General features: G+C 43.1%; 1 protein-coding gene across 2 annotated transcripts in view; it reads left to right on the top strand.

Moving 5' to 3' along the window:
- mpnd (MPN domain containing) overlaps positions 1 to 15,582 on the top strand; it is a 32,315-nt gene that overhangs the window by 1,191 nt on the left and 15,542 nt on the right. Inside the window, exons 2-7 of one of the 2 annotated variants that reach the window (XM_033046594.1) lie at positions 3,307 to 3,518; positions 6,119 to 6,352; positions 9,071 to 9,227; positions 12,037 to 12,118; positions 13,284 to 13,380; positions 14,314 to 14,386. In XM_033046594.1, the coding sequence (XP_032902485.1) occupies positions 3,307 to 3,518; positions 6,119 to 6,352; positions 9,071 to 9,227; positions 12,037 to 12,118; positions 13,284 to 13,380; positions 14,314 to 14,386 (855 nt within the window). The remainder of the gene's footprint in view (positions 1 to 3,306; positions 3,519 to 6,118; positions 6,353 to 9,070; positions 9,228 to 12,036; positions 12,119 to 13,283; positions 13,381 to 14,313; positions 14,387 to 15,582) is intronic. The other variant, XM_033046595.1, reaches the window with a different exon arrangement.

Genomic DNA, 15,582 nt, shown 5'->3' with positions numbered 1-15,582 from the left:
CCACGTCTTTGGAATGTGGGAGAGACGGGTACATGGATAGGACAGGTTTGGAGGGATATGGACCAAACGCAGGCAGGTGGGACTAGTGTAGCTGGGACGTTGGCTGGCGTGCAAGTTGGGCCGAAGGGCCTGTTTCTAAACTGTATCAGTCTATGACTCTAAAACCAGAACATCCAGAGAAATTCCACGCCATCACAAGTTGAACGTACAAACTCCGCACAGACGGAACTCGTGGTCGCATCCAACCGGGGGTCCCTGGCATTGTAAGGCAGCAGCAGCACTAATGCTGTGCCAGTCTACTTATTTGATTATTTTAAAATATTCCCTTGTAACAACTCCTTTGATTCCAGCAGCAGTTGTTATAGCATCTTTTGCACTGTTGAAGTGTGTGTGAAAAGATTATGTGGTGTTAAACTATGGTTGTATTTGATTAGTTCCTTGCCATCTCTGTGGGTGTGGAAGTTATTTTCTAGTCAAGGGGGATTATTTGTAAGTTTAATTTGCAGAGGTCCACTGGTGAATTAAAATATGCTTTTGCTTATTAGATGCTATATTAAATTACACTTTTTAAAGAAATAAAGTGGTTTTGCTCAGCCGAAAAGCAACATTTGGATTATAGGTTGCTTTGTTGAGATATTCAATATTTCGTTATGATGTAGAAAGAGATCAGTTCAGTCTAGTTACAGAGCAATTCCTTTTCCCCAGAACACTGACAGGTTTCATTGGAATGTTGTCCTATTACAGAGACAGAGCTCCAGCTAAACTCTTTATAGAAAATTGACACCTCTGACAATGTTGTCCTCCCTCACCATTGCAGTAGATTTTTGTTGGTTTAAACAATGCATGCTAAAGGGTAATTGACTTGAAATGTTGAATCTGTCCTTAGTCAGGTCAGGCAATATCTGTGGAGCTTCCAGCATTTTCGGTTCAAGATAAGTTTCGTTCAACTTGGCTTCCCTACTTTTCCTGAAGGCATTGACTTTCACCGGTTCTATTCCACAAGTGCAGGTGGTCTTTGAACTGACCACTTTTTTAAAAACGTGTAAGCTAAGCATTTTCATAAAAGGGTATGGAAGGAGAGCATGTGTATTTGCACTCCTAAATGCAGACACCTTCCCCAACAAACCTTCCCCTGTGCAAATTTATTAAACCCATGATAGACACAAAAAGCTGGAGTAACTCAGCGGGACGGGCAACATCTCTGGAGAAAAGGAATGGGTGACGTTTTGGGTCGAGACCCTTCTTTATTTCCAGGCTTGAATGAATGTGGTGCCCCTTTCATTTCATCTCAGTGGTCCAACAGACTCATGTTTATCACATCTAAAGCCGATCTTAAACAATGATGAATGTGAACATTATTTTTCTTGATTAAATGCTTTTGCACAAGGATTAGTGGCATACTGGTGCTGTTGATCCCGGTTGTTGGAGCCAATATAATTGGTGCAAGAAAGGACCAATTTCTTTTTGCTTTAGATCTTCCTTGTTAGTCAGCCCTCGTTAATTGAACCAACATATTTTGAGGCTGCTGCTGCCTGCGCCAAACCCAGGAACTGCTCAACACATTGCTCAATGTCAGAGAATCCGTTAGTTATTATCTCAGCTACTTCCACCAAATTCCATCCCCCACCCATCTCGAAATGTTTCACTGAACACGATAACGTGGTGTCAGTTTAGTAATGGGGGAAATGAAGCTGTCAATCTGTATACACCATGCAGAGGTCGATTGGATGAGTCAATTTGTTGGTGAGGGATGGCTGGCATGTGTCGGGGGTTATGTGTAGGTGTACAGGTGTCGGAGGTTATGGGGAGAAGGCAGGAGAATGGGGTTAGGAGGGAGAGATAGATCAGCCATGATTGAAAGGTGAAGTAGACTTGATGGGCCGAATAGCCTAAATCTTCTATCATTAATGAACATGAAGTGGGAGACTTTCAAAGGTGAGATAACGGCACAGTAAATGTACAGGGGCAGCATATTCCTGTAACAGTGAAGGACAAGGCTCATGAGTTGAGGTAGCCCTGATTGATGAGAGATGTTGATGCTCTTGGCAGGAAAAAGGAAAAAGTTTAGGCAGTTGGGATCAAGTGAATCCCTCGTCTAGTACAAGAAGTGCATAAGAATACATTTAAAAAGGCAATCGGGAGGACAAGACGATGAAATGAAATGAAATTAATCTGGCAGGTAAGGTAAAGGAAAATTCTAAGACATTCTACAGGTATAATATGAGTAAAAGAACGGTTGGTGAGAAAATAAGTGCCATTAAGGGTCAGCATGGCTGTCTTTGTGTAGAGCCACAAGAGATGGGAGAGAGATTAAATTCATCTTTCTCATTTTTTCTGAGGTGGAGTTCATGGAGCTGAGGAATTGATGCATGTGAGTTGTGATGTCTTAGAGCAGATAGGAATGACCAAAGATGAGTATTGGCAGTTTTAAAGCACATTAATATTAACATAATTTGTTCAAGAAGGAACTGCAGATGCTGGGAAATCGAAGGTAGACAAAATCTAGGTAAACATAATTTGTTGATTTTTACAATGCAATGGTGTCACTGTTTTACAGTATCTATCATAAAACATCCAGATTATTTTAGACTGAGAATAGGGGGGGAAAAAGTATCAAAATCAGAACTAGTAAATTATAAGGGGTGAATTATGTATTTCAAGGGGAAAGAAGCTGCATTTGTATAGTTTTCATTACTTGAGGATGTCAGCAAGGACTACAACCAACAAGGTTGTTACTGTTGTATTGTAAGAACATTGGCAATTAATTTGTGTACTGGATGATCCTCATAACAGCAGCATTACAACTTTGCTTTGATAATGTTGCTGTAGAGAGAAATTTTAGCCAGATCTCATCTGCCATTCAAAGTGGCATTGTGGACCATAGTTAGATAGAATCATCTAACATGGAAACAGGCCCTTCAGCCCATGCCGACCAACATGCCCCATGTACACTAGTCCCACCTGCCTTGACCCATAGCTCTCTAAACATATCCTACCTATGTTCCTGTCCAAATGTCTCTTAATTGTCATGATAGTACCTGCCTGAACTATGTCCTCCACAATCTCACTCCATATACACATCACCATATGTCTTGTCCAAAGCTCAGGAAAGCTTGCTCTCAGTTGATGACTGAAATGACAACATTTATGCTGGTGTCCTTGGTGTGTAGATTAAAAGTATCATTCCCTCCCTCCCCCCCCCCCCCCCCCCCGAATTGCGGCCTGCAATTTATTCATTTGCATGATCTTCTGACTGTCCCAAGACTTGGATGATGTTTAACGTTTGTCCATTGTGTTTCGCCTTAGCTTCAGACCCGTCCTCACCCGTGGTGGAAGAGGGAGTTGAAGACGAGGAGGATGAAGTGGACATGAACATGGAAGAGGCTGAGAATGGGACCGCTGGGAAAATCCACACTTCCCGCGGGACCTTGCTCACTCGCCGTGGGATTACATTGCGCGTGCTCCTTAAAGACAAAGTTATCCAGGCTGGAGAAGGGCTGCTCTCTATTCACTATTTAGTAAGGACCAAATTTGCCTAAACATACTCTTCCATCCCTGCCCTCACTACTCCCTTGACCCCAGTCTTCTCACCACACATGACGGTCTTGACCTTTGAGGTACGGTTCTGCAAATGTTGTGAGCTCTCTCTGGTATCTCGTCCAGGTTCCGCTTTCCAAACCTGAGCTTGGATCTGAGTACCAATGATATTGGCTTTTGAGACCTGCTTGGCTGTGTCTCAGAAGCCTGAGCTAGCTAAATTGGATGTCCATTGAAGATGGTTGCAGGAATTCTGATGCACAGTTAACCCACTCCTTGTGATTATAGTGCAGTACCATAGCGACCTTAGTTTAGTTTATTATTGTCACGTGTCCCGAGGTACAGTGAAAAGCTTTTTTGTTGCCTGTTCCAGTCAGCGGAAAGACTATACATGATTACAATCAAGCCATCCACTGTGTACAGATACAGGATAAATTGAATAATGTTTAGTTATATAACATTGGATAAAGTCCAGTAAAGTTTGATTAAAGATTATCTGAGGGTCACCAATGAGGTAGAGGGTAAGTCAGGACTGCTCTCGATTTGGTGATAGGATGGTTCAGTTGCCTGATAAAACTGTCTCTGAATCTAGAAGTATGCATTTTCACACTTCAGTACCTCTTGCCTGATGGGAGAGAGATGTTTTGCATCAGAATGATTGCAATACTTCTAGCTGGTAGCTTGCATTACCATGGGGGTTCAAAATGTAACTTCCCGTTGCCAGCTAAAGGTAGCTTCCGTTTGCTAATTGAGTCAATGAATCTGTTGGGAATTACTGAAAACTGACACTAGGTGCAAGAGAGGGGCTCCAGAGATTGCAGATACTGCACTGGAGGAGGATCCAAAGAGGAGAAATGTTCTCTCTCTCCACAGGATAGAGGTGGGTGGGTGGTCTTCAGGTGGTCCTGAAGGTGTAGGTTTGATCAGTGCTAGGAATCGGGGAGACCAGTGCTAGGAGTCAGGGAGACCAGTGTTGGGGGTTATGGTGATTTGTACGAGAGGTCATGGAGTTGAAGTGGTCATGGAGGAGGATGAAGTGTGTGAATGAACCTGGAAGAGGCTGGGAAAATCCACACTCCCGAGGCACCATATGCTGAGGCTCCATAAGGAGCTGGTTAGACCGCATTTGGAGTACTGTGAGTAAATTTGGGCCTATGTCGGAGGATATGCTGGCTCTGGAGTGGGTCCAGATGAGGTTTACAAGAACGATTCCAGGAATTAGTGAGTTAGCATATGACGAGTACTTGACAGCACTGGGCCTATACTCGCTGGAGAATAGAAGGTTGAGGGGAGACCTCATTGAAACTTAAAGTATAATAATAAGGTATAAAAATGCCCTTTATTAAAATCTGACAGTGTGCACTTTAACCACATGGGATTTTTTTCAATTACAAATCTCAAATTGTGGAGTACAGTGGCGAATAAATAAATGATGGGTCTTTGTCCCAAACATTATGGAGGGCACTGTGGATAGAGTGGATGTGGAAAGGATGTTTCCACTGGTGGGAGAGTCTAGGACCAGTGGTCATAGCCTCAGACTTAAAGGGTTTTTTTTAGAAAGGGGGTGAGGAGGAACTTCTGTAGTCAGATGGTAGTTAATCTGTGGAACACATTGCCACATAGGGCTCTGGAGGCCAAGTCAGGGGATATTTTTAAGGCAGATATAGACAAATTCTTGATTAGAACGAGTGTCAAGGGTTATGGGGAGAAGGCAGGAAAATGGGATTAGGAGGCAGAGATCAGCCATGGCGGAATAGGCTCGATGGGCTGAATGAACAAATTCTATTCCTATAACCTGTGAACGTGAACACTTCTATCTACAGATGGTGCAGAAACTATGTCAATAATCTCGCAAGCTGTCACATGCAGTGAATGCCTCTTCGGACAGTGTATCATATCAATTCCACTATTACTTCTTTCAACACAGTCTTAAGATTTACCTGTTGAAGGGGGATTATCTACAGAGAAAGATGAATATGGTCTATATTATTCTACCAATCACTGACACACTTGGGGCAGTTTACAGCAACTAATTAATGTTCCGATTGGAATGCGTTTGGGATGAGGGGGGGGGGGGGAGGGAGCCAGAGCCCCCGAAGGAACACCGTGAGTTGACGGGGAGAATGTGCAAAAATCCATGCTATCGGCACCAGACCAGAGTTGAACCCAGGAAACGAGAGCTGTGAGACAACAGCTCTATTAAATGCACTTGCCAGGTTGTGCGAGTTCATGAAGGGAAAAATGGAATGTGGTGCTGATAATCGCAAACCCAGTTAATTAGTTATTTGAGCTCTATTTCCTTTTGCAGTAACTTGCCCACATCCTCAGTTTTAGTTTATTGTCACGTGTGCCGAGGTACAGTGAAAAGCGTTTGTTACGGGCTAACCAGCCAGCGGAAAGACATTACATGATTACAATTGAGCCGTTCGCAGTGTACAGATACATGATGAGGGAATGACGTTTAGTGCAAGGTGAAGCCAGGAAATCCTAAATCTGTCAGCCTTTTCCCGTAAAGTGATGTGAACGTTAGCTACGTTGTGCACCTCTCCTGCCACTGTCATCCGACTTTGTTTCTCCGCAGGGAAAGACATTTGTGGGAGATCTGCTTCCTGATGGGAAGATCAGGTGGCAGGAAACCAACCAGATCTTCAACTCTCCCAGTGCATGGGCCACACATTGCAAAAAACTCGTCAACCCGGCCAAGAAGTCAGGCTGTGGCTGGGCCTCCGTGAAGTACAAAGGGCAGAAGCTCGATCAGTACAAGACCATGTGGCTGAGGGAGCAGCAGCAGCAGCCACTGCAGACCATGGAAACAGTACGGCTCGTAAACATATATTCTCACCTCTCTACAGCTAACATTGACCTGGTTCCTTTATCATTGTCACATTTTTTGCATATCTTTCATTCATTTGTTCTATATCTCTCTACATCATCGTCTATATCTCGTTTCCCTTTCCCGTGACTTTCGGGCTGAAGAAGGGGCTTGACCCGAAACGTCACCCATTCCTTCTCTCCATGGATGCTGCCTGTCTCGCTGAGCTACTCCAGCATTTTGTGTCTGTCTTCGGTTTAAACTAGCATCTGCAGTTCCTTTCAACACATAAACATAGTTCAGTTTGGTGTGGTATTGGTTTATTAGTCTCACATGTGCCAGATACGATGGAAAACATTTGCTTTGCATTCTGCCTAATCAAACGATAGCATACATGCGTATAATCAAGCCGTACACAACTACAACAGATAGTGCAAAGAGAAAAATAACCAGAGTGCAGAATACAGTGTATCAGCTAGAGAAAAAGTACAGATAAAAAATGTGCAAGGGCCACAACGAGGTAGGTTGAGGGATCAGGACTTCGCCCTTAGCTGACGAATTTAGGATTTTCGGGTTTTACCTTGCACTAAACGTTATTCCCACATCCCTTAACTAATGAGATGGCCGTTCATTAGTCTAGTTTCAGCATCACCATCCCTGGCAATGTGCTTCAGACACCCCCACCGCCCTCTGTGTGGAAAAACAAAATACTTGCCTACCCATTTCCTTTAAACTTTACCCCTTTCCTATCAAAGCTGTGCCGTGTACTTTACTTCTGCATAAAGATGCAAATGTTGTGATGTTTAAATAAAAGTTGTGAAGTACGAGAAATCATCAGTACTTGTTGAGGGAGCTCACACGTTAAGGCTTCAGGTCAGGGCTAATATAGTCACGACATTGTGGATGTGGATTAAACTCTGCACCTTGGGGTGAAAGGGTGGTGTCCAGTTCCAAAAAAAGACTGCTACAGCAGTCATTGGATTTTTATTGGTGCAGGAAATAACAAGAAGCCTGCGATTCGTCTGTATAAAGCCACTTCCTCAAGTACTTTTTAATGCTTCAGTTAAAATAGCAGAGAGAGAGAAGGTTCATGCAATTATAAGATGGTTGTTATGTGCTAAAAGTACTGAGGTGGAGGAAAAATGGTATCTCAGTTTGAATGAGATAGTGGATTGGAATGGGAGCAGAGGAAGTAGTAACATTGGGTTAATAGACCATAGTGTCACATAGCTGTGACGTTCATAAGTGATAGGAGCAGAATTAGACCATTTGGCCCATCAAGTCTACTCCGCTATTCAATCATGGCTGATCTATCTCTCCCTCCTAACCACATTCTACTGCCTTCTCCCCATGACCCCTGACATCCGAACTAATGAAGAATCTATCTGTCTCTGCCTTAAAAATATGACTAGGGAGTGACAAATAGGAAAGCCATCTACTCTCCTATCAGTAGAAAGCAATTTTTATTTACAGTCGTCAAAAATTAATGGCAAGGAGACAATGATCTCATCCTGTTTATTCGTAGCAGATGCTGCTTTAGAGATTTCCTGGAGGGGCATAAATTAAAAATTCTCAAATTAATCAATGTTCCAAGTTTTTGGGAAATAACTTCCAGTTTTTAGATTGTGCGGATGAAGTAAGCCTCACAAACGGTTACTTCCAGCCTTTTGTTTGCACTATGGACAGATCAGTGAAGACATGCATGTTGGCAATTGCTCGGGAACAGGATTGTCCAGCTTGTACTTTATGACATTGAGGCTTTGGTGTTTAGTGATCAGCTTGCATCCTTCCACCTTGAAGCATTTACTTTATTTTATTTTTTGTCCTTCAGCTCACTTGCTTTTACCCATTTTCCTATAGCTAGGACGGTTAAGTGGTTCCAAGTTCAGACTCTGGAATTGACGGGAGAGCTGGTTTCAATGTGCTGGGCTGGGAACGGGTAAAATTCTCATAAGCTCCTGCTGTTGGTTGCTGTTCTCTGCCTTCCTTGGTAACATATGGATCAGTCTCGGTGTGCCCTGTGCACAAGCATCTGCCACGTGGCTTGCACTAAATGAATAGGACACGAGCTCTCAGTTATACAAGTGCCGGCCTTCCTTTAGCAGGGAAACAGCACTTCCCAGGGTGGCAGTGAAATGGAGAAGAAAGCCCCCGTCACTTTTGTTGAATTCAATGAAATCCGCACTGGTCTTTAGTTTAGTTTAGAGATACAGAGCGGAAACAGGCCCTTCGGCCCACAGAGTCCATGCCGACCAGCGATCCCCACACATTAACACAATCCTAAACGCACCAGGGACAATTTACAATTATACAAAACCAATTAACCTACAAACCTGTGCGTCTTTGGAGTGTGGGAGGAAACTGGAACAGCCGGAGAAAACCCACACAGGTCATGGGGAGAACGTACAAATTCGGTACAGATAGCACCAGTAGTCAGGATCGAACCCGGGTCCCTGGTGCTATAAGGCAGCAACACTACTGCTGCGCCATCGTGCCGCACCTCATTCTGTGTGTAAGCATCTGCCACGTTGCTTGCTATAAATGAAGAGGATACGAGCTCTCAGAAGGTGCGTTATACAAATACCAGCCTTCCTTTAGCACTGAAACAGCACTTCCCAGGGTGGCAGTGAAGTGGAGAAGAAAGCCCTCATCACTTTTATTGATTACAATGCAATTCGTGCTGGTCATTAATGGATTCTTTTTGTTTTCCCCATACCTAAGAATTTGGCCAGTGAAGGAGAAGATGAGGACATTCATGAAGAAGAAGACGTTGAGAATTGTGGCAGAAAGAACTCTAAACTGAACAATCAGGTTAAGAAGGTGGAAGAAGAGAACAAGAAGCTGCAAACTAAAAGCCCTCAGGACTCCACTCTGAGAGGTACCGCCTCTTGCTCCTTACTTTGCCTCTCGCTGTTTTCCTGAGATCAGCAGTTTAACGAGGCATCAGTTTAACGTAGCAGCACTTGCAGCAATGCTGACTCATTGCATTCCGTGCAGACACAGCTGTGCACCATGTTTACACATCTGACTGTTTGGTCTGCATGGGAGGATGGTGGCTACCCTACCATTTCCTTTTGTGGCTCTTTATTAACCTAAAAAAAATGGGAGTGCATTTCCACATCCCCTCTTGCCTGTGTTGGGAGAAAGCAGGAAGCAGCTTCATGCTGTCTGGTTCTACTAAATGTCTGGTTATTGCACTGGTTGGTGATTAGAATTGTTTATATTGCAGTTATTATTGATAACATCAGGGCTTTGTAGTAGTGCATTATCACTTCCAGTGATTTGTACTGTAACACAGCAGCATTGGGTTGGTTTTCATTATATTGCTGATTTTGCCCATGGTTCTCAACGTGCGGATCAGTCTCAATGCCCCGTGTGTAAGCAGATTTCATTGTTTGGCATATTTTAGTGATCATCCCGTCACCTAAAAGCAGTTATTGGATATTCTGATTTGCCTCCCTTTCCTCATCTCATTTGCTGATCCGAAGTGTTATTCCCATTTTCCAAGCGGTAATCCATCTTCCCCAGCCTTCCCATTACCCTGTGATAAGAACACGCGAGTCTTCTTCAGGTGGATATCATTTTCAAAGCTCGGCAGCCTTTCAGTCTGAAGAAGGGTCTCGACCCCGAAACGTCACCCATTCCTTTTCTCTAGAGATATGGCCGGTCCCGCTGAGTTACTCCAGCATTTTGTGTCCATCTTTGGTGTAAACACCATCTGTAGTTCCTTCCTCCACATGAACATAGTTCGGTTGGGTGTGGTATTGGTTTATTAGTGTCACGTGTACCAGATACAATGGAAAACCTTGGCTTTGCATTCTGTCTAGTCAGATCATACCATACATGAGAACAATCTAGCCATACACAACTACAACAGGTAATGCAAAGAGAAAAATAACCAGAGTGCAAAATATAGTGTTTCAGCTAGAGAAAAAGTGCAGATAAAAAATGTGCAAGGGCCACAATGAGGTAGGTTGAGAGATCAGGACTTCAACCTTAGCTGACTGATTTAAGATTTACTGGCTTTACCTTGCACTAAACGTTATTCTCTCATCCCTTAGCTAATGGGATGTCCATTCATTCGTCTGGAAGAGATGTTGCCTAACACCGCTGAGCTACTCCAGTATTTTGTGTCTATCTTCGGTGTAAACCAGCATCTGCATTTCATTCCTACACAGCCTTTCAGTCTAGCAGTCTGTATGCCATTGACTTTGACTGCTGAATAGCAGGAGAGATGAGACTGACTGAGGCATTGTTTATGGTGTCCTGTGTCACCAGCAGCCATGCCTGCTTTAGACTCTGTGCCTCAGGCTTTTGAATGCCATGGGAGTAAGTCTAGACGAGCAGTGGACATGACAGGATTTCTGTGTCCATGATGCCTGAACTGTTACCCTGAATAGTTGACTTTGAGGGAAGCACTGATAATGGTGTGAAAACTGAGGATTACATGACCAGATCTTAAAATATTACAGAGATTAAAAAGAAAATACTGGAATTAGTCATTTTTTGTGAGCTTGATGTTTTAGGCTTGGCTCTTGCGATTAAATCAATAAAGGTTTCCGACTCAAAACATGTAAGTGATCAATGTTGTGAGGCACTTCTGGAATTTTCTCTCTTGGTTTAAGGAGTATTTTGACCCCCTCGATTCCTTCTGATGAAGTGTATGTGGGAAAGCCTGGTCTATTGATCGTGCTACAATGCACGCTTTGAACTCTTAGTTCCTGCTGTGCATCGCAGACTGAACCTTCCCCTTCATGTGACCTTTCCTGGCAAAGGGCCAGTGTGCAGTCATTATCAGAGGTCTCGATGGCTTCAGAAGCAGTGGCCCTTCCATTCATCACTGGGGAGAGTGCAAACAGGGAAATAGATTCTGTAGGAAAGAACTGCAGATGCTGGTTTAAACCGAAGATAGGCAAAAAAAAAGCTGGAGTAACTCAGCGAGTCAGACAGCATCTCTTGAGAAAAGGAATAGCTGAAGTTTCGAGTTGAGACCCTTCTTCAGACTGAGAGTCAGGGGAAAGGGAAATAAGAGATATAGATGGTGATTGGGGCGCAGCGGTAGAGTTGCTGCCTTACAGCTCTTACAGAGACTCGGGCTCGATACCGACTACGGGTGCTGTTTGTATGGAGTTTGTACGTTCTCTCCATGACTGCATAGGTTTTCTCCGAGATCTTCGGTTTCAACTCACAATCCAAAGACGTTCAGGTTTGTAGGTCAATTGGCTTGATATAAGTGTAAATTGTCCGTATTGCGTGTAGGATAGTGTTAATGTGCGGGGTCGGTGCGGACTCAGTGGGCCAAAGGGCTTATTTCCGTCCTGTATCTCTAAACTAAGCTGGAGCGATATAGAACAAATGAATAAGAGATATGCAAAAAAATAACGATGAGAAAGGAAACGGGCCATTGTTAGTTGTGGGCTCGGTAAAAACATGTTACAGACAATGGTGATTACTTTTTTTGCATATCTCTCATTCATTTGTTTTATATCTCTCTATCACCATATATGTCTCTTGTTTCCCTTTCCCCTGACTCTCAGTCTGAAGAAGGGTCTCAACCCAACACACGTTGTCTGACCCGCTGTGTTACTCCAGCTTTTTGTGTCTAACTAGATTCTGTAGAATGGTGTGCAATGGGGAAGCACAATTGTACTTTCTGCCTTAACTAAGTTGGCTTTCTCATCCTTAAGATAATGGACACAGCGTGAAGAAACCTGTCAAAGACCTAGGACCTGTTCGATATTCTGAGACCGGGAGCAGAGATTCTGGAAGGTAGGTGCTACATTTAACTGACGTTTGGATCTTTTAATCTGTTTTTCACAGAATTAAATGCCGCTTTTGTTTACTCTGCTCCTGAAGGCTTCTCTATCTGGGGCACAGCTTTGACAGTCCCTCTCCTTCAAATTCTCATTACTTCTGTGAAAAGGACCTAGTGTAGAATTCTGTCGCTGTTGAGAAACACAGTGTGAAGCTGTACAGAGGAGCCTTGGGTAGTCTCAGGAGGGTAAGAGATCATAAGGTCATAGGTGATAGGAGCAGAATTAGGCCATTCGGCCCATCATCTACTCTGCCATTCAATCATGGCTGATCTATCTCTCCCTCCTAACCCCATTCTCCTGCTTTCTCCCCATAACTCATGACACCTGTACTAATCAAGAATCTATCTATCTCTGCCTTAAAAATGTCCATTGACGTTACTGCCACAGCCTTCAGTGGCAAAGAGCTCCAAAGATTCACCAGCCTCTGACTAAAGAAATTCCTCCTCATCTCTTTCCTAAAGGAATGTCCTTTAATTCTGAGGCTATGCCCTCTAGTCCTAGACTCTCCCACTAGTGGAAACATCCTCTCCGCATCAACTCTATCCAAGCCTTTCGCTATTCAGTAAGTTTCAATGAGGCCCCCCCCCCTCATTCTTCTAAACTCCAGCGAGTACAGGCCCAGTGCCGTCAAACGCTGGCAGCAGCATGGTCAAGGAGATGGGATTGAGGAAGCTTTTTAAATCTGAGAAAGGGGTAGTAGAAAGATGGTTACAGATGGGAGAGCTGAGACATCTAGCTGTTCCATCGCATTAGGTGAAGTGGAAAGTCGTTTGCTACAGCTAACCCTATTGGGTATTGTTCTACATAAAGCTGCTATACAGGCGCGCCCCTGATAATGGATGGGTTCCAATTTAAAGAGCTGTTTGTTAATTTTGTCCGTAATTTGGAAAATGCACAAAAATCACTCCATCTGGTACAATACCTCCACTATTATAATGACTGGGATCAAAAGCACATAAGACTGATCAGAAAGAACAATGACTCAAATTAGGGAGCGTGAGAGAAGAAATTCACTCTGCCATTTGTGGTAACTGGAATTTATTGATATAATGGGAACTCGTTCGTATGTCAGGGTAGCCATAAGCTGTGTGGCTGTAACCCCCTTTCTTTTATTACAGGGATCCTTGCACACTTGTTGAACTTGCATCGTTCATATCTGTGAACAAGTTCCAGCCCTTCAATGTTGCAATTTCAAGCAACGTGCTACTATTGGTGGTAAGAAATTAAGTAACTTGAATATAACTGTGCAGATTAAATAGAGTCCTAAAGTCGTACAGCATTGAAGGAGGCCCTTCTGGTCAACTTATCCAGGCCGTCCAGGATGCCCTGTCTAAGTTAGTCCCATTTACCCACATTTTGGCCATATTCCTCTAAACCTTTTCTATCTACCTGTCTGTCCAAGTATCTTTAATGTTCATGAAGGAATTGCAGATGCAGGTTTACACCGAAGATAGACACAAAATGCTTGAGTAAGTCAGCGGGACGTGCAGCATCTCTGGATAGAAAGAATGGGTGACGTTTTGGGTCAAGACCCTTCTTCAGTCTGAACAAGGGTGACCCGGAACATCACCAATTCCTTCTATCCAGAGATGCTGCCTGAGATCCCACTGAGTTATTCCAGCATATTGTGTCTGTCTTTAATATTTTATGTTTAATTGTTTTATCTTTTCGCCTCTCAACCCGTGCTTTACCTTCCACCACCACCATTCTCTGGCTAGCAACATTTAATCCCAGTCTCAGAAAATGCTTCTCTATTCACTTTGAAACTCATCTTGAATCTGAACAGGACAGCGCAAGGCATAGGTTGGATGTGGAAGATTGTGAAATTATGTGATAAATTATGGCAGTAAGCATGCAAGTTCTAACCTTTTAAGAATTAATACATATTTTACAAATAATATATCCCTTTTAAGTAAAAAAGGCTAACATAAGAAATGGTCCACCTGTGGCCATTAGCAAAAGTAAAAAATGTAGTATTAGATGATTTATTAATTTTGTTTTACAGAATAATCTTGCAAATTGAATTAAATATGCTGTCAGGATTTACAGTGTGAAGTTACATTAACCAGGCTGCAAGACTGAAATATGTCGATTGTGATTCTTGAAATTTGTTCAGCGCACTCGTAAAAAGGACTTTTGTTCTTTTAGGATTTTCATTGCCACCTGACAACCAGTGAGGTAGTTGGCTACCTTGGAGGAAGGTGGGACACAAGCACACAACGTAAGTCACTTATAATGTATACCTATATGAAATAAGATTTTGTAGAAAGAGTATTTATGCAGCTATTTGAAGTATGGCACAGTGTAAAGAAAATATCTGGCTGTGCAAACAAAATGAAAAGATTTTGCAATAAAAGTAAGTTATCCATTTATTTCCCTATTTGACTGTATTATGTAAAACACGTTAGTCTGTGGTGGTAATTAAATCCTCCCAATCCATCTACGTCATCTCATTCTTGCACCATATTTTCTTTTGTTTGGTTTCTTCCTTCTGAAAACATGCCTCAACTGCTTGTTGTGGTGTTGCGTTCCAATTCTAATCCCTCCTTGAATAACAAAACCTCTTCCTATTTTTTTTATTAAAAATTGGTTAGTAATATCATGCATCTATGGTTTCTGCGTATGTATTCCCCTTTCAGGACTCATAGAGTTGCACGGAACCCAGCTCGCTCACGCTGACCAAGATATCTAGCTATCCTCTGATGTAGGAAGGAACTGCAGATGCTGGTTTAAACCGAAGATAGACACAAAAAGCTGGAGTAACTCAGCGGGTCATACAGCATCTCTGGAGAAAAGGAATAGGCGACATTTCGGGTTGAGACCCTTCTTCACACCCTTCCTCAGAAGTGTCAAGACCCGAAACATTACCTATTTCTTTTCTCCAGAGTTGCTGTCTGACCTGCTGAGTTACTCCAGCTTGTTGTGTCTATCTGCAACCTAGCTAATTAGCTATGCATATTGCTTTAGCCCATGTAGACCCCTATCCCTCTAATCATTTTCCTATCCAAGTACCTGCCCAAATATCTTTTAGATGTTGGAATTGTGGCAACTCATTCCATATACTCATGTGTGTAAAAATTGGCACACAGTTCAATTTCTAATTTCTCCCCTTTCACAATAGAGTGATACAGTGTGGAAACAGGCCCTTCGGCCCAACTCGCCCACACCAGCCAACAATATCCCAGATACTCTAGTCCCACTTGCCTGCGCTTGGTCCATATCCCTCCAAACCTGTCCTATCCTTGTACCTGTCTAACTGTAAACGATGGGATAGTCCCAGCCTCAACTATCTCATCTGGCAGCTTGTTCCATATACCCACCACCCTTTGTGTGAAAAAAGTCCCCCTGACTCCTATTAAATCTTTTCCCCTTCGCTTTGAACCTATGTCCTCTGGTCCTCGATTCTCCTACTCTGGG

Source organism: Amblyraja radiata, chromosome 29 (assembly GCF_010909765.2).
Source record: "Amblyraja radiata isolate CabotCenter1 chromosome 29, sAmbRad1.1.pri, whole genome shotgun sequence".
Lineage (NCBI taxonomy): Eukaryota > Metazoa > Chordata > Chondrichthyes > Rajiformes > Rajidae > Amblyraja > Amblyraja radiata.
The sequence above is the reverse complement of the archived record's forward strand: the minus strand, read 5'-3'. Positions and strand labels throughout refer to the sequence as shown.